At 42.7% G+C, this 17,702-nt stretch overlaps 1 protein-coding gene across 3 annotated transcripts in view; it reads right to left on the bottom strand.

The window, feature by feature from the left end:
* The window catches only part of LOC117416750 (nesprin-2-like), a 147,074-nt gene that overhangs the window by 101,298 nt on the left and 28,074 nt on the right, over nucleotides 1-17,702 (bottom strand). For all 3 annotated transcript variants that reach the window (XM_058991956.1, XM_058991957.1, XM_058991958.1), the window contains 19 exons: nucleotides 17,314-17,531; nucleotides 16,964-17,063; nucleotides 16,307-16,425; nucleotides 16,104-16,227; nucleotides 15,856-15,995; nucleotides 15,155-15,308; nucleotides 14,054-14,667; nucleotides 13,738-13,908; nucleotides 13,427-13,580; nucleotides 5,651-6,264; nucleotides 5,379-5,549; nucleotides 5,065-5,218; nucleotides 3,710-4,323; nucleotides 3,438-3,608; nucleotides 3,124-3,277; nucleotides 1,768-2,381; nucleotides 1,496-1,666; nucleotides 1,182-1,335; nucleotides 24-634 (listed from right to left, as the gene is read on the bottom strand). In XM_058991956.1, the coding sequence (XP_058847939.1) occupies nucleotides 24-634; nucleotides 1,182-1,335; nucleotides 1,496-1,666; nucleotides 1,768-2,381; nucleotides 3,124-3,277; nucleotides 3,438-3,608; nucleotides 3,710-4,323; nucleotides 5,065-5,218; nucleotides 5,379-5,549; nucleotides 5,651-6,264; nucleotides 13,427-13,580; nucleotides 13,738-13,908; nucleotides 14,054-14,667; nucleotides 15,155-15,308; nucleotides 15,856-15,995; nucleotides 16,104-16,227; nucleotides 16,307-16,425; nucleotides 16,964-17,063; nucleotides 17,314-17,531 (5,222 nt within the window). The remainder of the gene's footprint in view (nucleotides 1-23; nucleotides 635-1,181; nucleotides 1,336-1,495; nucleotides 1,667-1,767; nucleotides 2,382-3,123; nucleotides 3,278-3,437; nucleotides 3,609-3,709; nucleotides 4,324-5,064; nucleotides 5,219-5,378; nucleotides 5,550-5,650; nucleotides 6,265-13,426; nucleotides 13,581-13,737; nucleotides 13,909-14,053; nucleotides 14,668-15,154; nucleotides 15,309-15,855; nucleotides 15,996-16,103; nucleotides 16,228-16,306; nucleotides 16,426-16,963; nucleotides 17,064-17,313; nucleotides 17,532-17,702) is intronic.

The raw sequence follows: 17,702 nt of genomic DNA, 5'->3' as shown, positions 1-17,702 counted from the left end.
GTTATATAAAAAACAAGACAAACCTTTTGTGAAGTGCAGGCAATGTTGGTTCCATCAGTCCCACACTGTCTGCTTTCTCTTGAACCTCCTGTAGACGTGTCATCAGGGCATTCTTTTTCACAAGGATTGACCGGAGAACTTCTTGTTGAAGATTTTGTTCGTGTTTCATTATAAACTCTTTTGTGTCCTCTAGTTTCTGGGAAAGTACTACAATCATTTGCTGACAGGTCATTCCTTTACTGGATTCAGCTTCCTGCAGGCAGATCTCAGCCTTGTTCAGCAGCTCATCCATGTGGACGGCTTTGTCCCTCATGGAGTTTATATCTTGCTGGATCGCTTCTAACTCTACTTTGCTTTTGCGTATAGAAACCACATCAGAAGATGCAGCAGCTTGTAAACGATCAATATCATTTTCAGCCGTTCTCAGCGACGCTAAAAAGGCTTCCAGGGTTTTCATGGCCACCTCACTGTCATGCACGCTGTGGTCTATCTCTTCCAGTTTATTTTTACAGACAAGCACAATGCTTTGGATCGTTTGTTGGTCTCTGGGGTCCAAGCCAGCAACAGCTGGGCTCCCTGTTTTCTCAAAGGCACTGTTGTTTCTGATGTAGCACTGAGTACTTTCCAGAAGTTCCTGTAAAATAATACAGTTTAGAAAATGAAACAACATTAGATCTTCTGGTGACAACTCGTTTATACCCTTAAGCTTCCGTGTAATCGAATGAAACAAGCTACTCAAGACACTTGTTAAATACTGACAGAAAGACTTTGTGGACCTCAGACGATGTATTTATGTTTTGGTATTGACGCAATTAAGAAGTTAAAACACACTCAAAAACTTGTTCTAGTAACTGTATGCTTTCGGTACACTTCCTTCTCAGCATGAAGTATTTCCTTTGACCAGATATAGTAGACAGAGGTTTAAACACCTTCTTCCACATCAGGGTTTTACCTCCATATACCAGTAGTCAAAAAGAGAACAATATGCCTCAAGCCTGAGGTCTTTTTTTCCCACTGTGCTGTCAATACAAAATTAGGTCTATCAGTACACTTGGAAAAGAGGATCATCGTGACCTACATCCACTGCATGTACATGTAACAATGTAAGTGTGACATACGGACAGACAGACAGGTCCTTAAGTTTAATCCCCAGATTCTGATGCTTCGGTGACTTGCTGTACCTTTAAATCCTTTTGCACAGAGGCAGCACCAGGCATTGTAAACCGCTTCAAAGTCTTGGGCCTCTTTTTGAACTGGTCTAGTGAATCAGAAAGCTGAGCGACTTCATTATCCAATGGGACAAGGAATCCAACAGCAGTATCCATGGATTTCAATCTGTTAAAATATAAGATGAGAGCCTTGAAATACAGATTAAACCATTTAAGCTTCATTTTGTCCAAAAGTCTGTTAACTTGTCATAGCATGAATAAATGCAGATGTTACAGTATGTCTTACATTGACACAGATCTGAACTTTTGCCTATTTGCCTATTTACCTGTCAGTTACTGATCTCTCTGTTTCCTCCCACAGGGTCTCCAAGTCCACAAGATGTTTGGCTTTTTCCTCACTTGACATCAGTACAAGCTGATTGGCTGTTTCTCTGAGTTTTAGCAGTTCTCCTTCAAAGGAACCCAGATTGTTCCTTAGTTCTTTTAAGGACCTCAACCTGTGTGTAAAAACAATGCTTTACTAACACAACCTGTAGCTGCACTGGCATTCAACTATCCTAGTCTTATAATGGCCAAAATAATGAAAACCATGACAAACCTTTGCTGAAGTGCAAGTAATGTTGGTTCCTTCAGTCCCTCACTGTCGGTTTTCTGTTGTACCTCCCGTAGATTTTTTATCAGATCCGCCTTTCTAACAAGGATTGGCCGGAGCACTTCTTCTTGTTGAAGACTTTGTTCGCGTTTCATTATAAACTCTTTTGTGTCCTCTAGTTTCTGGGAAAGTACTGCAATCATTTGCTGGCAGGTCATTCCTTTACTGGATTCAGCCTCCTGCAGGCAGATCTCAGCCTTGTTCAGCAGCTCATCTATGTGGACGGCTTTGTCCCTCATGGAGTTTATATCTTGCTGGATCACTTCTAACTTTACTTTGCTTTTGCGTATAGAAACCACATCAGAAGATGGAGCAGCTTGTAAACGATCAATATCATTTCCAGCCGTTCTCAGTGACGCTAAAAAGGCTTCCAGGGTTTTCATGGCCACCTCACTGTCATGCATGCTGTGGTCCATCTCTTCCAGTTTATTTTTACAGACAAGCACAGTGCTTTGGATAGCTTGTTGATCTCTGGGGTCCAATCCCACAGCAGCCGGGCTCTCTAGTTTCTCAAACGCACTGCTGTTTCTGATGTTGCGCTGTATGCGTCTCTGAAGTTCCTGTTAAATAATACAAAGTTTTTTAAAATATATACGTGAAATCTTCTGGCAAGTAGTATGTACCCTTCAGCCTCCATTGTGGCTTCTGTGAGTTTAATCGAGTGAAACAACCTTAGTTGGAATGGAAGTCACTCAAGACACTACTCAGATTTTGACAGAAAGAAAAAAATGTGAGGAATTGACCCAAGGTGAAAAACATTTAGTCATAAGCAAATATATTTGTATTTCTGTAAACCTTTACATGTTTGAATAGAAAGTACTGTAGCTTAAAATGTTGTTTTTTTATTGTCCCTTTACCTTTTACAGAAGTAAGAAGCACTGACACCATTTAGTGATCTGCCACTTTGAAAACAATGTCCTTTTGTTTTGCTGTCAATACACTGCCTGTGCACTAGATGGTGCTGGTGCTTACTAATATAAGAGACACTCGGGCAGATCTAGCCTACATTACATGTATATCTATGGCAGGCAACTAGAACTGAAAAGCAGGTTTTGAACTGATGTTAAAGCACATTAACAAAGGCTTATTGAAACAAATACAAAAATAAAGCACACTATTTAAGTAATTGCAATGAGAACTACTAAGAATGACTTCAAACATCATAAAAGGTAATGGAATAGTATAAAAATAAGAACATTTCATTTGAAAGTGTTGGACTTTAAAAGATGTAAGTGTGACAGACAGACAGACAGGTCCTTAAGTTTAATCTCCAGATTCTGATGCTTCGGTGACTTGCTGTACCTTTAAATCCTTTTGCACAGAGGCAGCACCAGGCATTGTAAACTGCTTCAAAGTCTTGGGCCTCTTTTTGAACTGGTCTAGTGAATCAGAAAGCTGAGCGACTTCATTATCCAATGGGACAAGGAATCCAACAGCAGTTTCCATGGATTTCAATCTGTTAAAATATAAAATGAGAGCCTTGAAATACAGATTAAACCATTTAAGCATCATTTTGTCCAAAAGTCTGTTAACTTGTCATAGCATGAATAAATGCAGATGTTACAGTATGTCTTACATTGACACAGATCTGAACTTTTGCCTATTTGCCTATTTACCTGTCAGTTACTGATCTCTCTGTTTCCTCCCACAGGGTCTCCAAGTCCACAAGATGTTTGGCTTTTTCCTCACTTGACATCAGTACAAGCTGATTGGCTGTTTCTCTGAGTTTTAGCAGTTCTCCTTCAAAGGAACCGAGATTGTTCCTTAGTTCTTTAAAGGACCTCAACCTGTGTGTAAAAACAATGCTTTATTAACATAACCTATAGCTGCACTGGCATTCAACTATCCTAGTCTTATAATGGCCAAAATAATGAAAACCATGACAAACCTTTGCTGAAGTGCAGGTAATGTTGGTTCCTTCAGTCCCTCACTGTCGGTTTTCTGTTGTACCTCCCGTAGATTTTTTATCAGATCCGCCTTTCTAACAAGGATTGGCCGGAGCACTTCTTCTTGTTGAAGACTTTGTTCATGTTTCATTATAAACTCTTTTGTGTCCTCTAGTTTCTGGGAAAGTACTGCAATCATTTGCTGGCAGGTCATTCCTTTACTGGTTTCAGCCTCCTGCAGGCAGATCTCAGCCTTGTTCAGCAGCTCATCTATGTGGACGGCTTTGTCCCTCATAGAGTTTATATCTTGCTGGATCGCTTCTAACTCTACTTTGCTTTTGCGTATAGAAACCACATCAGAAGATGCAGCAGCTTGTAAACGATCAATATCATTTTCAGCCGTTCTCAGTGACGCTAAAAAGGCTTCCAGGGTTTTCATGGCCACCTCACTGTCATGCATGCTGTGGTCCATCTCTTCCAGTTTATTTTTACAGACAAGCACAGTGCTTTGGATAGCTTGTTGATCTCTGGGGTCCAATCCCACAGCAGCCGGGCTCTCTAGTTTCTCAAACGCACTGCTGTTTCTGATGTTGCGCTGTATGCGTCTCTGAAGTTCCTGTTAAATAATACAAAGTTTTTAAAAATATATACGTGAAATCTTCTGGCAAGTAGTATGTACCCTTCAGCCTCCATTGTGGCTTCTGTGAGTTTAATCGAGTGAAAAAACCTTAGTTGGAATGGAAGTCACTCGAGACACTACTCAGATTTTGACAGAAAGAAAAAAATGTGAGGAATTGACCCAAGGTGAAAAACATTTAGTCATAAGCAAATATATTTGTATTTCTGTAAACCTTTACATGTTTGAATAGAAAGTACTGTAGCTTAAAATGTTGTTTTTTATTGTCCCTTTACCTTTTACAGAAGTAAGAAGCACTGACACCATCTAGTGATCTGCCACTTTGAAAACAATGTCCTTTTGTTTTGCTGTCAATACACTGCCTGTGCACTAGATGGTGCTGGTGCTTACTAATATAAAAGACACTCGGGCAAATCTAGCCTACATTACATGTATATCTATGGCAGGCAACTAGAACTGAAAAGCAGGTTTTGAACTGATGTTAAAGCACCTTAACAAAGGCTTATTGAAACAAATACAAAAATAAAGCACACTATTTAAGTAATTGCAATGAGAACTACTAAGAATGACTTCAAACATCATAAAAGGTAATGGAATAGTATAAAAATAAGAACATTTCATTTGAAAGTGTTGGACTTTAAAAGATGTAAGTGTGACAGACAGACAGACAGGTCCTTAAGTTTAATCTCCAGATTCTGATGCTTCGGTGACTTGCTGTACCTTTAAATCCTTTTGCACAGAGGCAGCACCAGGCATTGTAAACCGCTTCAAAGTCTTGGGCCTCTTTTTGAACTGGTCTAGTGAATCAGAAAGCTGAGCGACTTCATTATCCAATGGGACAAGGAATCCAACAGCAGTTTCCATGGATTTCAATCTGTTAAAATATAAGATGAGAGCCTTGAAATACAGATTAAACCATTTAAGCTTCATTTTGTCCAAAAGTCTGTTAACTTGTCATAGCATGAATAAATGCAGATGTTACAGTATGTCTTACATTGACACAGATCTGAACTTTTGCCTATTTGCCTATTTACCTGTCAGTTACTGATCTCTCTGTTTCCTCCCACAGGGTCTCCAAGTCCACAAGATGTTTGGCTTTTTCCTCACTTGACATCAGTACAAGCTGATTGGCTGTTTCTTTGAGTTTTAGCAGTTCTCCTTCAAAGGAACCCAGATTGTTCCTTAGTTCTTTTAAGGACCTCAACCTGTGTGTAAAAACAATGCTTTATTAACATAACCTGTAGCTGCACTGGCATTCAACTATCCTAGTCTTATAATGGCCAAAATAATGAAAACCATGACAAACCTTTGCTGAAGTGCAGGTAATGTTGGTTCCTTCAGTCCCTCACTGTCGGTTTTCTGTTGTACCTCCCGTAGATTTTTTATCAGATCCTCCTTTCTAACAAGGATTGGCCGGAGCACTTCTTCTTGTTGAAGACTTTGTTCGCGTTTCATTATAAACTCTTTTGTGTCCTCTAGTTTCTGGGAAAGTACTGCAATCATTTGCTGGCAGGTCATTCCTTTACTGGATTCAGCCTCCTGCAGGCAGATCTCAGCCTTGTTCAGCAGCTCATCTATGTGGACGGCTTTGTCCCTCATGGAGTTTATATCTTGCTGGATCGCTTCTAACTCTACTTTGCTTTTGCGTATAGAAACCACATCAGAAGATGGAGCAGCTTGTAAACAATCAATATCATTTTCAGCCGTTCTCAGTGACGCTAAAAAGGCTTCCAGGGTTTTCATGGCCACCTCACTGTCATGCATGCTGTGGTCCATCTCTTCCAGTTTATTTTTACAGACAAGCACAGTGCTTTGGATAGCTTGTTGATCTCTGGGGTCCAATCCCACAGCAGCCGGGCTCTCTAGTTTCTCAAACGCACTGCTGTTTCTGATGTTGCGCTGTATGCGTCTCTGAAGTTCCTGTTAAATAATACAAAGTTTTTAAAAATATATACGTGAAATCTTCTGGCAAGTAGTATGTATCCTTCAGCCTCCGTGTGGCTTCTGTGAGTTTAATCGAGTGAAAAAACCTTAGTTGGAATGGAAGTCACTCGAGACACTACTCAGATTTTGACAGAAAGAAAAAAATGTGAGGAATTGACCCAAGGTGAAAAACATTTAGTCATAAGCAAATATATTTGTATTTCTGTAAACCTTTACATGTTTGAATAGAAAGTACTGTAGCTTAAAATGTTGTTTTTTATTGTCCCTTTACCTTTTACAGAAGTTCACTGGTTGCCTACGAGGGCTTGAGAGGAGGCGAAATTGGGAGTGAGATATTAAGAATGAGACCAGATGAGAGGATTTCTCCGGTTGCTTAGGAGGCTTGAGAGGGGTGAGACATTTGAGAGTTTAAGAGTGAGACGAGTTTGAGGGATGGCGAGATTGAGGGCTGGAGTTTGGGAATGGTGCTTAGTAACATTGAGGTTAGATACTGATAGCAGGACGAGATAGGGGGGACGAAGAGTTTTCCCTTCTCGTCGGGTCAGGCAGCATCCTCTGGCTGCTGGGCGACGTAGAGAGGGAGACATGAGAAGAGCAAAGGATTAGATATAAACACTTTCCGCCGGGTCAGACAGCATCCTCCGACTGCTGGGTGACGTAAAAGTGAGAGAGAGAGCAAAGTTTAGACATATAACATACAACAAACTGACTCTCGCTCCCGACGGGTCAGGCAGCATCCTCTGGCTGCTGGGCGTTTAGTGGAGCAAGAGACAGGAAGGGGACGAACAGGACAAAAGGACAGATCCTTCGCAACTCAGTGCAGCATCCTCAGGCAGCTAAGCTGGCAGCTGGGCGGCGTGGAGAGCTTAGGAAAAAGTGTCTCGGGTCCGTTTAGGAGAGACGAAAACAGAGAAACCCCCCCCCCCTCGGTCGGGGCCCGCTCGGCAGGTGGAGGCACGGCCTACTGCATGAGGGGGCTGAAATGGTCCTGGACCTGAAATAGAAGAGAGGAGATGGGACAGCAAGGTTGAGGCCTGGAAGGCTTAGCGCATAAGCAGCAGAAGAATAGGATGTGGCCGGGGGTCCCCTCAGGCCGGCGAGGAACAGCCGGGCGGCAGTGGTTGAGACGAGAGGCCGACCCGGACAGCCGGGGGAGTGAGACTCACTTCCCCCCCTGAGGGAGCCCTGTGCGGACAGTGCGATATGGAAAGGAGCAGAGGTGGGGAGGAGGAGGAGGAACAAAAAACAAACACAGACAAGGAAGCGGAAATAGTGCTGGGTTAAAGTAGAAAAAGAGAGCGAGATAGACAGGAGGGGCAGCCAATAACACATACGTGGAGCAGTGCTGGCCATGCCCTAATAATTGACGTGGCGAGCGCTGCATTGTGCGATTGGCTGGAAATACTAAATGAGGCTGAACTGGGATCAGCTTCCACCCGGAAGAGATCGCGGACGCTACCGGGCAGGATGCCACGGAGGGAAGGTAAGACAGGCTAAAGAAAAGGAAATAGGATAAGAAGAAAAAAAGGAGCGCAAAGCGGGAGAGCGCCCTCTACGGCATCCCCCGAATTACGCCTAAAGGCTAACATTTCACTGGTTGCCTACGAGGGCTTGAGAGGAGGCGAAATTGGGAGTGAGATATTAAGAATGAGACCAGATGAGAGGATTTCTCCGGTTGCTTAGGAGGCTTGAGAGGGGTGAGACATTTGAGAGTTTAAGAGTGAGACGAGTTTGAGGGATGGCGAGATTGAGGGCTGGAGTTTGGGAATGGTGCTTAGTAACATTGAGGTTAGATACTGATAGCAGGACGAGATAGGGGGGACGAAGAGTTTTCCCTTCTCGTCGGGTCAGGCAGCATCCTCTGGCTGCTGGGCGACGTAGAGAGGGAGACATGAGAAGAGCAAAGGATTAGATATAAACACTTTCCGCCGGGTCAGACAGCATCCTCCGACTGCTGGGTGACGTAAAAGTGAGAGAGAGAGCAAAGTTTAGACATATAACATACAACAAACTGACTCTCGCTCCCGACGGGTCAGGCAGCATCCTCTGGCTGCTGGGCGTTTAGTGGAGCAAGAGACAGGAAGGGGACGAACAGGACAAAAGGACAGATCCTTCGCAACTCAGTGCAGCATCCTCAGGCAGCTAAGCTGGCAGCTGGGCGGCGTGGAGAGCTTAGGAAAAAGTGTCTCGGGTCCGTTTAGGAGAGACGAAAACAGAGAAACCCCCCCCCCCTCGGTCGGGGCCCGCTCGGCAGGTGGAGGCACGGCCTACTGCATGAGGGGGCTGAAATGGTCCTGGACCTGAAATAGAAGAGAGGAGATGGGACAGCAAGGTTGAGGCCTGGAAGGCTTAGCGCATAAGCAGCAGAAGAATAGGATGTGGCCGGGGGTCCCCTCAGGCCGGCGAGGAACAGCCGGGCGGCAGTGGTTGAGACGAGAGGCCGACCCGGACAGCCGGGGGAGTGAGACTCACTTCCCCCCAAAAGAGGACCCCCGGCTCCCCGCAAGAACCACACCGTGGGATAGAAAAGAGATCGCAGAGCCGCACACATAAACAAAAGCTAGAAGAAAAGAGAAAAGACAAGAGATGTTAGTAGACAACCTATGCCTATAAGCCGTCCGCACTGTGGAGAGGAAAAACCCCCCTGCAGGGAGGAAACCTCTGGTGGGCCTGGCGGAGAGGGCGCCCCCCACTCCGGGCAAGCTAACAAGTGCTTGGTGAGCTGTGGCGATGTCTGCAGAGGATGATCTAATATAAAGTTCACAGCTGAAGAGATCCAGCGCCCCATAGACTTAATCAAAGTGTTGATACTTGCCCTGGCCGCGGAGGCAGCTGCTCCGATCCAGAATGAATGGGGGGAAAAATAGTAGAAGAAAGTCCGATCCGTGACGAGAGGGTGCATAAACGGGATGAGAACCAGTGACTCGTAAGTATAGATCTGGAGCTGTCGATGAAGAGGGGATCCGACAGAAGATACTGAATCCTCGGCTTAATTGGACCGTTTTTGAAGATCTGATGAAGAGGATAAAGTGGTTTCCGGGGATTTGAGAGAGATCTGAGCACTTGAGGCCTAGAGCTGGGAAGCTGGAAATTGATGGAGTTGAGAATTCTGCACAGCGGAGAAATCCAAAGGCGACGGTCAGGCACAGGGTTTCCATGACGATGTCGTTGAATAGGTTGAAGCATCCTTGCGGGAGAGCAGTGATGAGACAAAGGAGAAGGTCAGTAGAGATTGATTAACTTGATGGAGAGGAGGGGAGCAGGCTTTTCTCCATACCTCTGAGCGTTCTCTCTAGAGATCCGCCCTCTCTAGAACGGACGAGAGGAGAAAGATTGGAGGCGAAATTGATACTGAATGCCCGCTAGGTAGCATCTAAATAGAGGAGGGGGCTAAACGTAGAGACAGCCTGAGGTGAGTGATGAAGGCGAGGAGGTGCTGTAGGTTGAAAGAGGTATGAGATCCGTTTTTTTTTTTTTTTTTTTTTTTAATTATTTATTTATTTTTTACTCGCAAAAAAGTGAGTAAATGAAGACCAGGCAGTCGAGTAGGAGGAACGGGTAGATGGGGCGAGAGCGTTCTCCATGAATCCACGTGCTGATTGAAGGAGGCCGGAGAGAGAGTTATTCAGTTGAATATTGTTTTGCTGAAAGGTAGTACGAGACGAGGGTTGGGGTCTGCTCCTGGGACCAGGTTGCAGAACTTCTGGATCTTGATGTAACTGTCTGTTTTGAAGTCCTGATGAAGTCCTGATTTTTATTTTTTTTATTTATTTATTTATTTTTTTATTTTAACTGCAAGGTGTAGTGTTCTGTAGTAAAATTACTACAGCTGGCCAAAGTCCAGTATCTGGGTGCGTGGAATGGTTCACAAGACCTCATGGTTGAAATGGCTTAACGCTCAGAGTCTATCCATTGTATTCCCCTTGATGTCTTGGTACTCTTGCTTTTTTTTTTTTTTTTTTTTTTTTTAAAAACCGGTAAATCACAGGTGTTGTCACGGTAAGTTCACAGGGTGCACTCTGTTCCTTCAGGAATCCTGCAGAGGAAGTGCTTCACAAGAGCAGTTAGACATAGTACTTCCAAGGTAAGGTCATTGCATAGACAGAGCAGCTTTTTCTGAGGGTAGATATTAAAGAGTGAAGGATGTCTATTGATATAGGGAGCCAGGAGGGAGCAGCAGGGGGGGGGGGGGCTCTTGAGGATCTCTCTAAGTGTCAAGCAAACTGATGGGATGGATAGGAGTGTTGAAGAAGGGACGGAGATGAGGCGGCAGAAATACTAAATTCCGGAGATGTAGGCTTTAACGGTAGAGGGGGCTAAGTGAAGAGAATCCCTTGCATGGGCGATGGAGGCTAGAATCCATTGCTCATTAAATCAGAATGGGATGTATTTTGAGTGCAGAAAGTTGTAAATGTTTTCCATCCAGAGGTAAATGAAGATTTGGTCGCTGGGACTAAGAGTGTGGCCATGTAGTGATGAGCAGATTGCAGAAGGTTGGAGTGTTGTATTTAGTTGAACGGCAGATGTTGGTGTTGCAGAGTTTGATGAGGGCTGAGGTGGCAGCTGGACCTGAACAAATATATGAAATCGACTGCTGAGATGTTTTTAAAACGAAGGCAGAGAGCTGAGATGCCAACCATCCTGTGTTAGTTAATACGGGATTGATCAGCGGTTTGCTACCATCTTGTCTGTTTGGAATGGAAAAGGTGAACTCATAAATCAGAGATTTGGGTTTCACAACTCCAATCATTCTCCAAATAGTGGAACTCCTTAATTCATAAATCAAACAGATTTCCAGTCTCGTACCATATATTAAAGCTTGTAGTATCTGAGAGGATGAGCGGATATATGACTAAATTGCTGAGGAAGTCAAGCTCTCCGTGTATATATATATCTTAGATCCAGGTATTGGAGGAAAGCTGGAGCGTTGGAAGCTCTGGAGGAGAGCAGTTGCAGATTTGAACAGTAAACTAAAGCCACTTTTGTATGCTGCAATAGAAGCAGATCTGAAGAGGGAGCCGAGATTTGCTGTAATGAGGAGATATTAACAGTAGAGGCAAGATCTGCTGAACGGGCAGAGATCTGAGGGAGTAAATGATGGAATGCTGTCAGTAGTCTGCAGTGGCCTGCTGTAGAGAGCAGAGAGCTGCTGAATGCGGTGCAAATTGGTATTTGAGAGTTAAGGCGTTTTTAGATGATGTCGGCGATGGGGCTGCCTTTGGGCAGAAATGAAGAATGCATAGATCTGAGGCCGCTGCAGAACCTGAGAGGATAGGAATGCGTTGCTCGGAGGCTGCTGCAAAACCTATTGATTTGATCAGGAGCAGTCTAAGAGTGTATTGTCCATTGCGGGATACGAGGACGCTTGACTGAAATGTTGATAATCGTAGCACATAGTTTCCGAATGTGACTGGTAGCTCAAATTGAATGAAATGGACTTTGAAAGTTATATTAAGTGCCTTGATGAAGTTGGGGGCAAATAAGGAAGAGCAAATCCAGGAACAAGAAGGTTGCAGGAATGGCCTGATGCAGGGAAGCTGTAAATTAATGTGACGGTGGATTCTTAACATCTCAGAAAGCTGATAAGCATGGCTTCATGACAAGGTTCTCAAGGGGAGGAGTTTGGATTTGAAAAATTCCAGTTAATATATGTAGAAAAAGAGGTTGAGGCAGGAGGGGACTGAGAATCCCTCAAAAAGACAACGAACTGCAGGAATTGATAGAAGGTTTGGAGAGTGCCAGATTCGCAGCGATAGCAAATCATCTTAAATTATGTAGAGCTTGTGGTGTTATGCTGCCATCTAGAGGTTTTGATTGGAATTGAAACTATTGGCTTCAGTGAAGCAGGGTAGCATATATTTGGTTATTGCGATTACAATCCTTGTCTATGTATTAAGCATTTGCTTTAGAACAGTTAGTGATGATATAAGTAAGTTAATGTAGGTCTAGAAGAGGAGCCTGCAGTATTTAGATGTCACAATTCGGCGAGTTGAAGCTCTCATGTTGCAAAAGCGCTGCAGCAGGAGCCAGAAAATTGCAGTCGTGAGGCACAGGCTCTCATTGCCTGTTAAAGCTGCCTGGTCGCCGTAGCAACTTACCACTCCCAGTAGTCACTCGCTGAGGCGTAGCCGTGGTAACCATGGTCTGTGAGGCGCCGGTGTAAAACAGTTGCAGTGCAGCGGTGACATTGAAACAGTCTTTCTGATGAAAACGCAGACCAAGTTGAGAATGACGCTGCGTTTTGAACGGCGCAGACTGAGCAGGTAGGAAAATAGCTGATACTATCTTGCGAGCGCAGACAGAGAAACGGCTTGCAGTGAAAGAAACGAACAACAAAACAAACACAGACCAGGAACAAAAAACAAACACAGACAAGGAAGCGGAAATAGTGCTGGGTTAAAGTAGAAAAAGAGAGCGAGATAGACAGGAGGGGCAGCCAATAACACATACGTGGAGCAGTGCTGGCCATGCCCTAATAATTGACGTGGCGAGCGCTGCATTGTGCGATTGGCTGGAAATACTAAATGAGGCTGAACTGGGATCAGCTTCCACCCGGAAGAGATCGCGGACGCTACCGGGCAGGATGCCACGGAGGGAAGGTAAGACAGGCTAAAGAAAAGGAAATAGGATAAGAAGAAAAAAAGGAGCGCAAAGCGGGAGAGCGCCCTCTACGGCATCCCCCGAATTACGCCTAAAGGCTAACATTAAGAAGCACTGACACCATCTAGTGATCTGCCACTTTGAAAACAATGTCCTTTTGTTTTGCTGTCAATACACTGCCTGTGCACTAGATGGTGCTGGTGCTTACTAATATAAAAGACACTCGGGCAGATCTAGCCTACATTACATGTATATCTATGGCAGGCAACTAGAACTGAAAAGCAGGTTTTGAACTGATGTTAAAGCACCTTAACAAAGGCTTATTGAAACAAATACAAAAATAAAGCACACTATTTAAGTAATTGCAATGAGAACTACTAAGAATGACTTCAAACATCATAAAAGGTAATGGAATAGTATAAAAATAAGAACATTTCATTTGAAAGTGTTGGACTTTAAAAGATGCAAGTGTGACAGACAGACAGACAGGTCCTTAAGTTTAATCTCCAGATTCTGATGCTTCGGTGACTTGCTGTACCTTTAAATCCTTTTGCACAGAGGCAGCACCAGGCATTGTAAACCGCTTCAAAGTCTTGGGCCTCTTTTTGAACTGGTCTAGTGAATCAGAAAGCTGAGCGACTTCATTATCCAATGGGACAAGGAATCCAACAGCAGTTTCCATGGATTTCAATCTGTTAAAATATAAGATGAGAGCCTTGAAATACAGATTAAACCATTTAAGCTTCATTTTGTCCAAAAGTCTGTTAACTTGTCATAGCATGAATAAATGCAGATGTTATGTAATACAACATTGATACATATTTTGACTTCTGCCTATTTTTCATTTACCCCTCAGTTACTGATCTCTCTGTTTCCTCCCAAAGGGTATCCAAGTCCACAAGATGCTTGGTTTTTTCCTCACTTGACATCAGTACAAGCTGATTGGCTGTTTCTCTGAGTTTTAGCAGTTCTCCTTCAAAGGAACCCAGATTGTTCCTTAGTTCTTTTAAGGACCTCAACCTGTGTGTAAAAACAATGCTTTATTAACATAACCTGTAGCTGCACTGGCATTCAACTATCCTAGTCTTATATTGGTCACAGATTTTCCCATGTAGCAGTGTCTTTTGAAAAATATTTTGGCAAAATAATGAAAACCATGACAAACCTTTGCTGAAGTGCAGGTAATGTCGGTTCCTTCAGTCCCTCACTGTCGGTTTTCTGTTGTACATCCCGTAGAGTTTTTATCAGGTCCTCCTTTCTAACAAGGATTGGCCGGAGCACTTCTTCTTGTTGAAGACTTTGTTCGCGTTTCATTATAAACTCTTTTGTGTCCTCTAGTTTCTGGGAAAGTACTGCAATCATTTGTTGACAGGTCATTGCTTTACTGGATTCAGCCTCCTGCAGGCAGATCTCAGCCTTGTTCAGCAGCTCATCTATGTGGACACCTTTGTCCCTCATGAAGTTGATATCTTTCTGGATCACTTCTAACTTTATTTTGCTTTTACGCAAGGCATCCACATCCGCAGATGGAGCAGCTGGTAAACGATCAATATCATTTTCAGCCGTTCTCAGTGACGCTAAAAAGGCTTCCAGGGTTTTCATGACCACTTCGCTGTCATGTATGCTGTAGATCATCTTTTGTAGTTTCTTTTTGCAGACAAGAACAATCTTATGGATTGCCAGTTGGTCTCTGGAGTCTAATCCTGCAACAGAGGGGCTCCCTGGTTTCTCTAAAACACTGCTGTTTACTATGTGGCGCTGGATACGTTCTTGAAGTTCCTGTTAGAAAAGTTTAAAAACAGTTTAGATTCAAAATAAAAATACAATTCTGGTAATAAATCGTTTTCAGCATATAAAGTTTCAGTATATATAAAATAATTTGTCAAAAAATAATCAAATAAGAACTCTTATAAGGAACAGAAAAAAAGCATTTGGTGAAAGCAAGTATCTGCAAGCTAGTTTAATTGAATAGCTGAGAATTAGAATGGCTATTAATTGGCCATATTACCCATTTATGTGTGTATTTTAAGTCAAAACAATAACAGCACACCACCAAGCCTGAGTTTCAGTGTATTACATTCTCTGATGGCATTTGTCAGCTCTACCGAAGGTGGAATGGGTTATTAATATGGTACATCGTTGCAGTTGGGTCTGTATTGTATTTAATGTGCACGTCACCCAATGAATACAATGAAAACAGTCAAAATACCCTTTTCAGCTGAACTTTAAAACACATGTTTTTAAAAGCTCTGCTGACATGCCATACCTTTATATCCTTTTGAACTGAGTCAGCACCAGTCACTGTAAACCGCTTCAAAGTCTTGGGCTTCTTTTGGTACTGGTCTAGTAAATCAGAAAGCTGAGTAACTTGAATCTCCACAGGAACAAGGATTCCTACTGTAGTTTCCATGGACTTCAGTCTGTGAAAATACAGGATATTGGCATTTAATAGAGATCAATTATATCATTAACAGAAACCTCAGAACTTCCTTCAATTAATAAGGATTCTCTATTAAACAATGAAAATAAATCTGTACATTAGAGAGTTTCTAATCGCAATAAAACTCTTCTTAGAGTGCATTACCTCACCTACAGCTCAGACTGTTACCCTCCCAATGTGGTCAATGTGCTCTTCATGTTAGTGAGGAAGATAATCATAGTTAGACAACCACCTGACTCTTTTACAGGTATGTATCACCTGATGTGTTTTTAGCTGCACATTGTTATGGGTTAACTAAAACTGACTTCTGAAACCACTGTGAAAAAACAACACTGTTGTTTATGTATGGCAAGTAATCAATATTATAGATCTCCGTATTTGCACGAATGCAAAATATAACAGCTGCTGTAATAATCTGGTAAAATGTCACATGCATGGATAGGGTCACAGTGCTTGACCAGCTGAGCTAATGTGCAAACACAGTCCTGGTTCTTGAGTCTGTCTGCCTGTCTGTAAGAGTGAGTTACCTGGCTTGGAGGCTTGGCTTGAGTTCTCTCCACTCGTGGTTTATTCTTTTCCTGGTTTCAGGTTCCCTCATGTTTCCTTTAAGCTGTGAAGACTGAATTTCAAACTCAAACCAAAAAGTTTCAGTCTCCTCTTGAGCTGCCTACAGTGAGATTAGAAGAAACAGTCAACAATATTGTTGTTCTAAATCTAGGTTATCAGAATGTATAGTGTGGGTTCTTTAACTCTATATTAAATCAGCTTGACAAACCTGTAATTCTTGACACTTGATGCGCAGGACTGACGTATCCACCATATCTTCAGGAAATTCAGAGAGAATGAGTTCTCTGTTCTTCTTCAGTTGCACCTCGAAGACACTCTTTGACTCTCTATAGCTGAATATGAAACACAATCATAAACATGAAGAACACAAGATATGCATTCACAATTTTTTCTATTGTCAGTGGCTGTTACCTCTTCAAAACCTCAGTCTCAGTCAAGTCCTGTTTGTCTTGAACGGCCGGTACAGTTTCCTCAACATTCAGTTTTACAGCTTGTTGCACCACTGGGATATTTGCAACCCTCACCGTTACCTTGAAACAAGAAGGACAGATTTTGTGAAAAACTTCTGCTTAAACCTCAAGGCTACATACAATAACAGAGGCAAGCATTGATTTCCAAATCTAAGAAAATGACTGAATTGTATTGCGTATACCATCCAGGAATGGAACTGACCAGTTCTTTCTGCAGTGCTGATGCATAAAGGCATCCAAGGAATAAAGTTTGTTTCAAGATTTCAGCCACTGCTGGCTGTTACCTTCTTCAGTGATGAGTAAAATCAGACATATCCCATATCCTAGAACTTAAAACCAGTACGATGAATACATTAGCAGGCTTTACCTGGCAGTAACTATGAATGAACGTACAGCTTCTGTGTCAGCATGTACTGTTTTTAAATCAGCTGTTTATGTGGACTCCTATAGTGGGTTATGAGGATAAACGCTTATGCAGAACAGCTTAAACTTTTAAAAAAAACTATAAACTGGCATTCATATATACATTACAGGATACAAAACTGAAAAAGAAGCATAAGCGCAAACAGAAATCTGTCACGCACCCAACCCTTTTTACCTGAGTAGTGGTAAGCAGCACTTTAGATGAAACTGAAGAAACAGCTTCTACAGGGCTGTCAACATCAGCTACCTTGAGTTCAGCATGTCCTGAAGATTGTCTGCAAAAAAACCAATATATTTTACAATGGCTCTTTCTAATGCTCTATTCACAAACGGTAACCTTGATCGACTGTTTCTAATGAGCATTTTTAGCATATTCTTATGTTTCAAAGCACTCCCTATAACAAAACATAAAGATATTGAGCTTAATGGCACCAAAAACCAGAAGACCGATTGTAAACATCATAAAAACACAAGAGTGCCACTAAAAGCCATATGAGCACTTGATAACATAATAAAAACACGTGCCTCTTTTCAGAAGACTGTTGTTCATTGTGACGAGTTAGTAGATTCTCATATACATGTCTTGCTCTCTGTTCGATTTCTTCTTTTCGCTGCTCACATTTAGTAAGCTGGGTTTTGGTGAGACTGTAGCTGCTGTCAGCGGTCAGTTTTTCACAGATCCCCTTCATAGCCTGTAAATGATCATCGGCCTGACCCAGACTGCCCTCAGGGGAAAAGCAAGCCTGAAAGAGTAGCAAGGACTAGAGTTATTTTGAAGGATCAGCGCTGTCACACATCGCATCAGCATGATGATATTGCAAAGCATTTGAGTAAAGTGTCAATATGGTAAAAATGCATTTCAAGTGAGAATGACACTGTTGACTTGTAATACTTGCTCAGGTACAACAAAATAA

The sequence above is a fragment of the Acipenser ruthenus genome, chromosome 18 (genome assembly GCF_902713425.1).
Source record: "Acipenser ruthenus chromosome 18, fAciRut3.2 maternal haplotype, whole genome shotgun sequence".
Classification (NCBI taxonomy): Eukaryota; Metazoa; Chordata; class Actinopteri; order Acipenseriformes; family Acipenseridae; genus Acipenser; species Acipenser ruthenus.
Note: the sequence above shows the minus strand (reverse complement) of the source record. Positions and strands in the feature narration are given on the sequence as shown.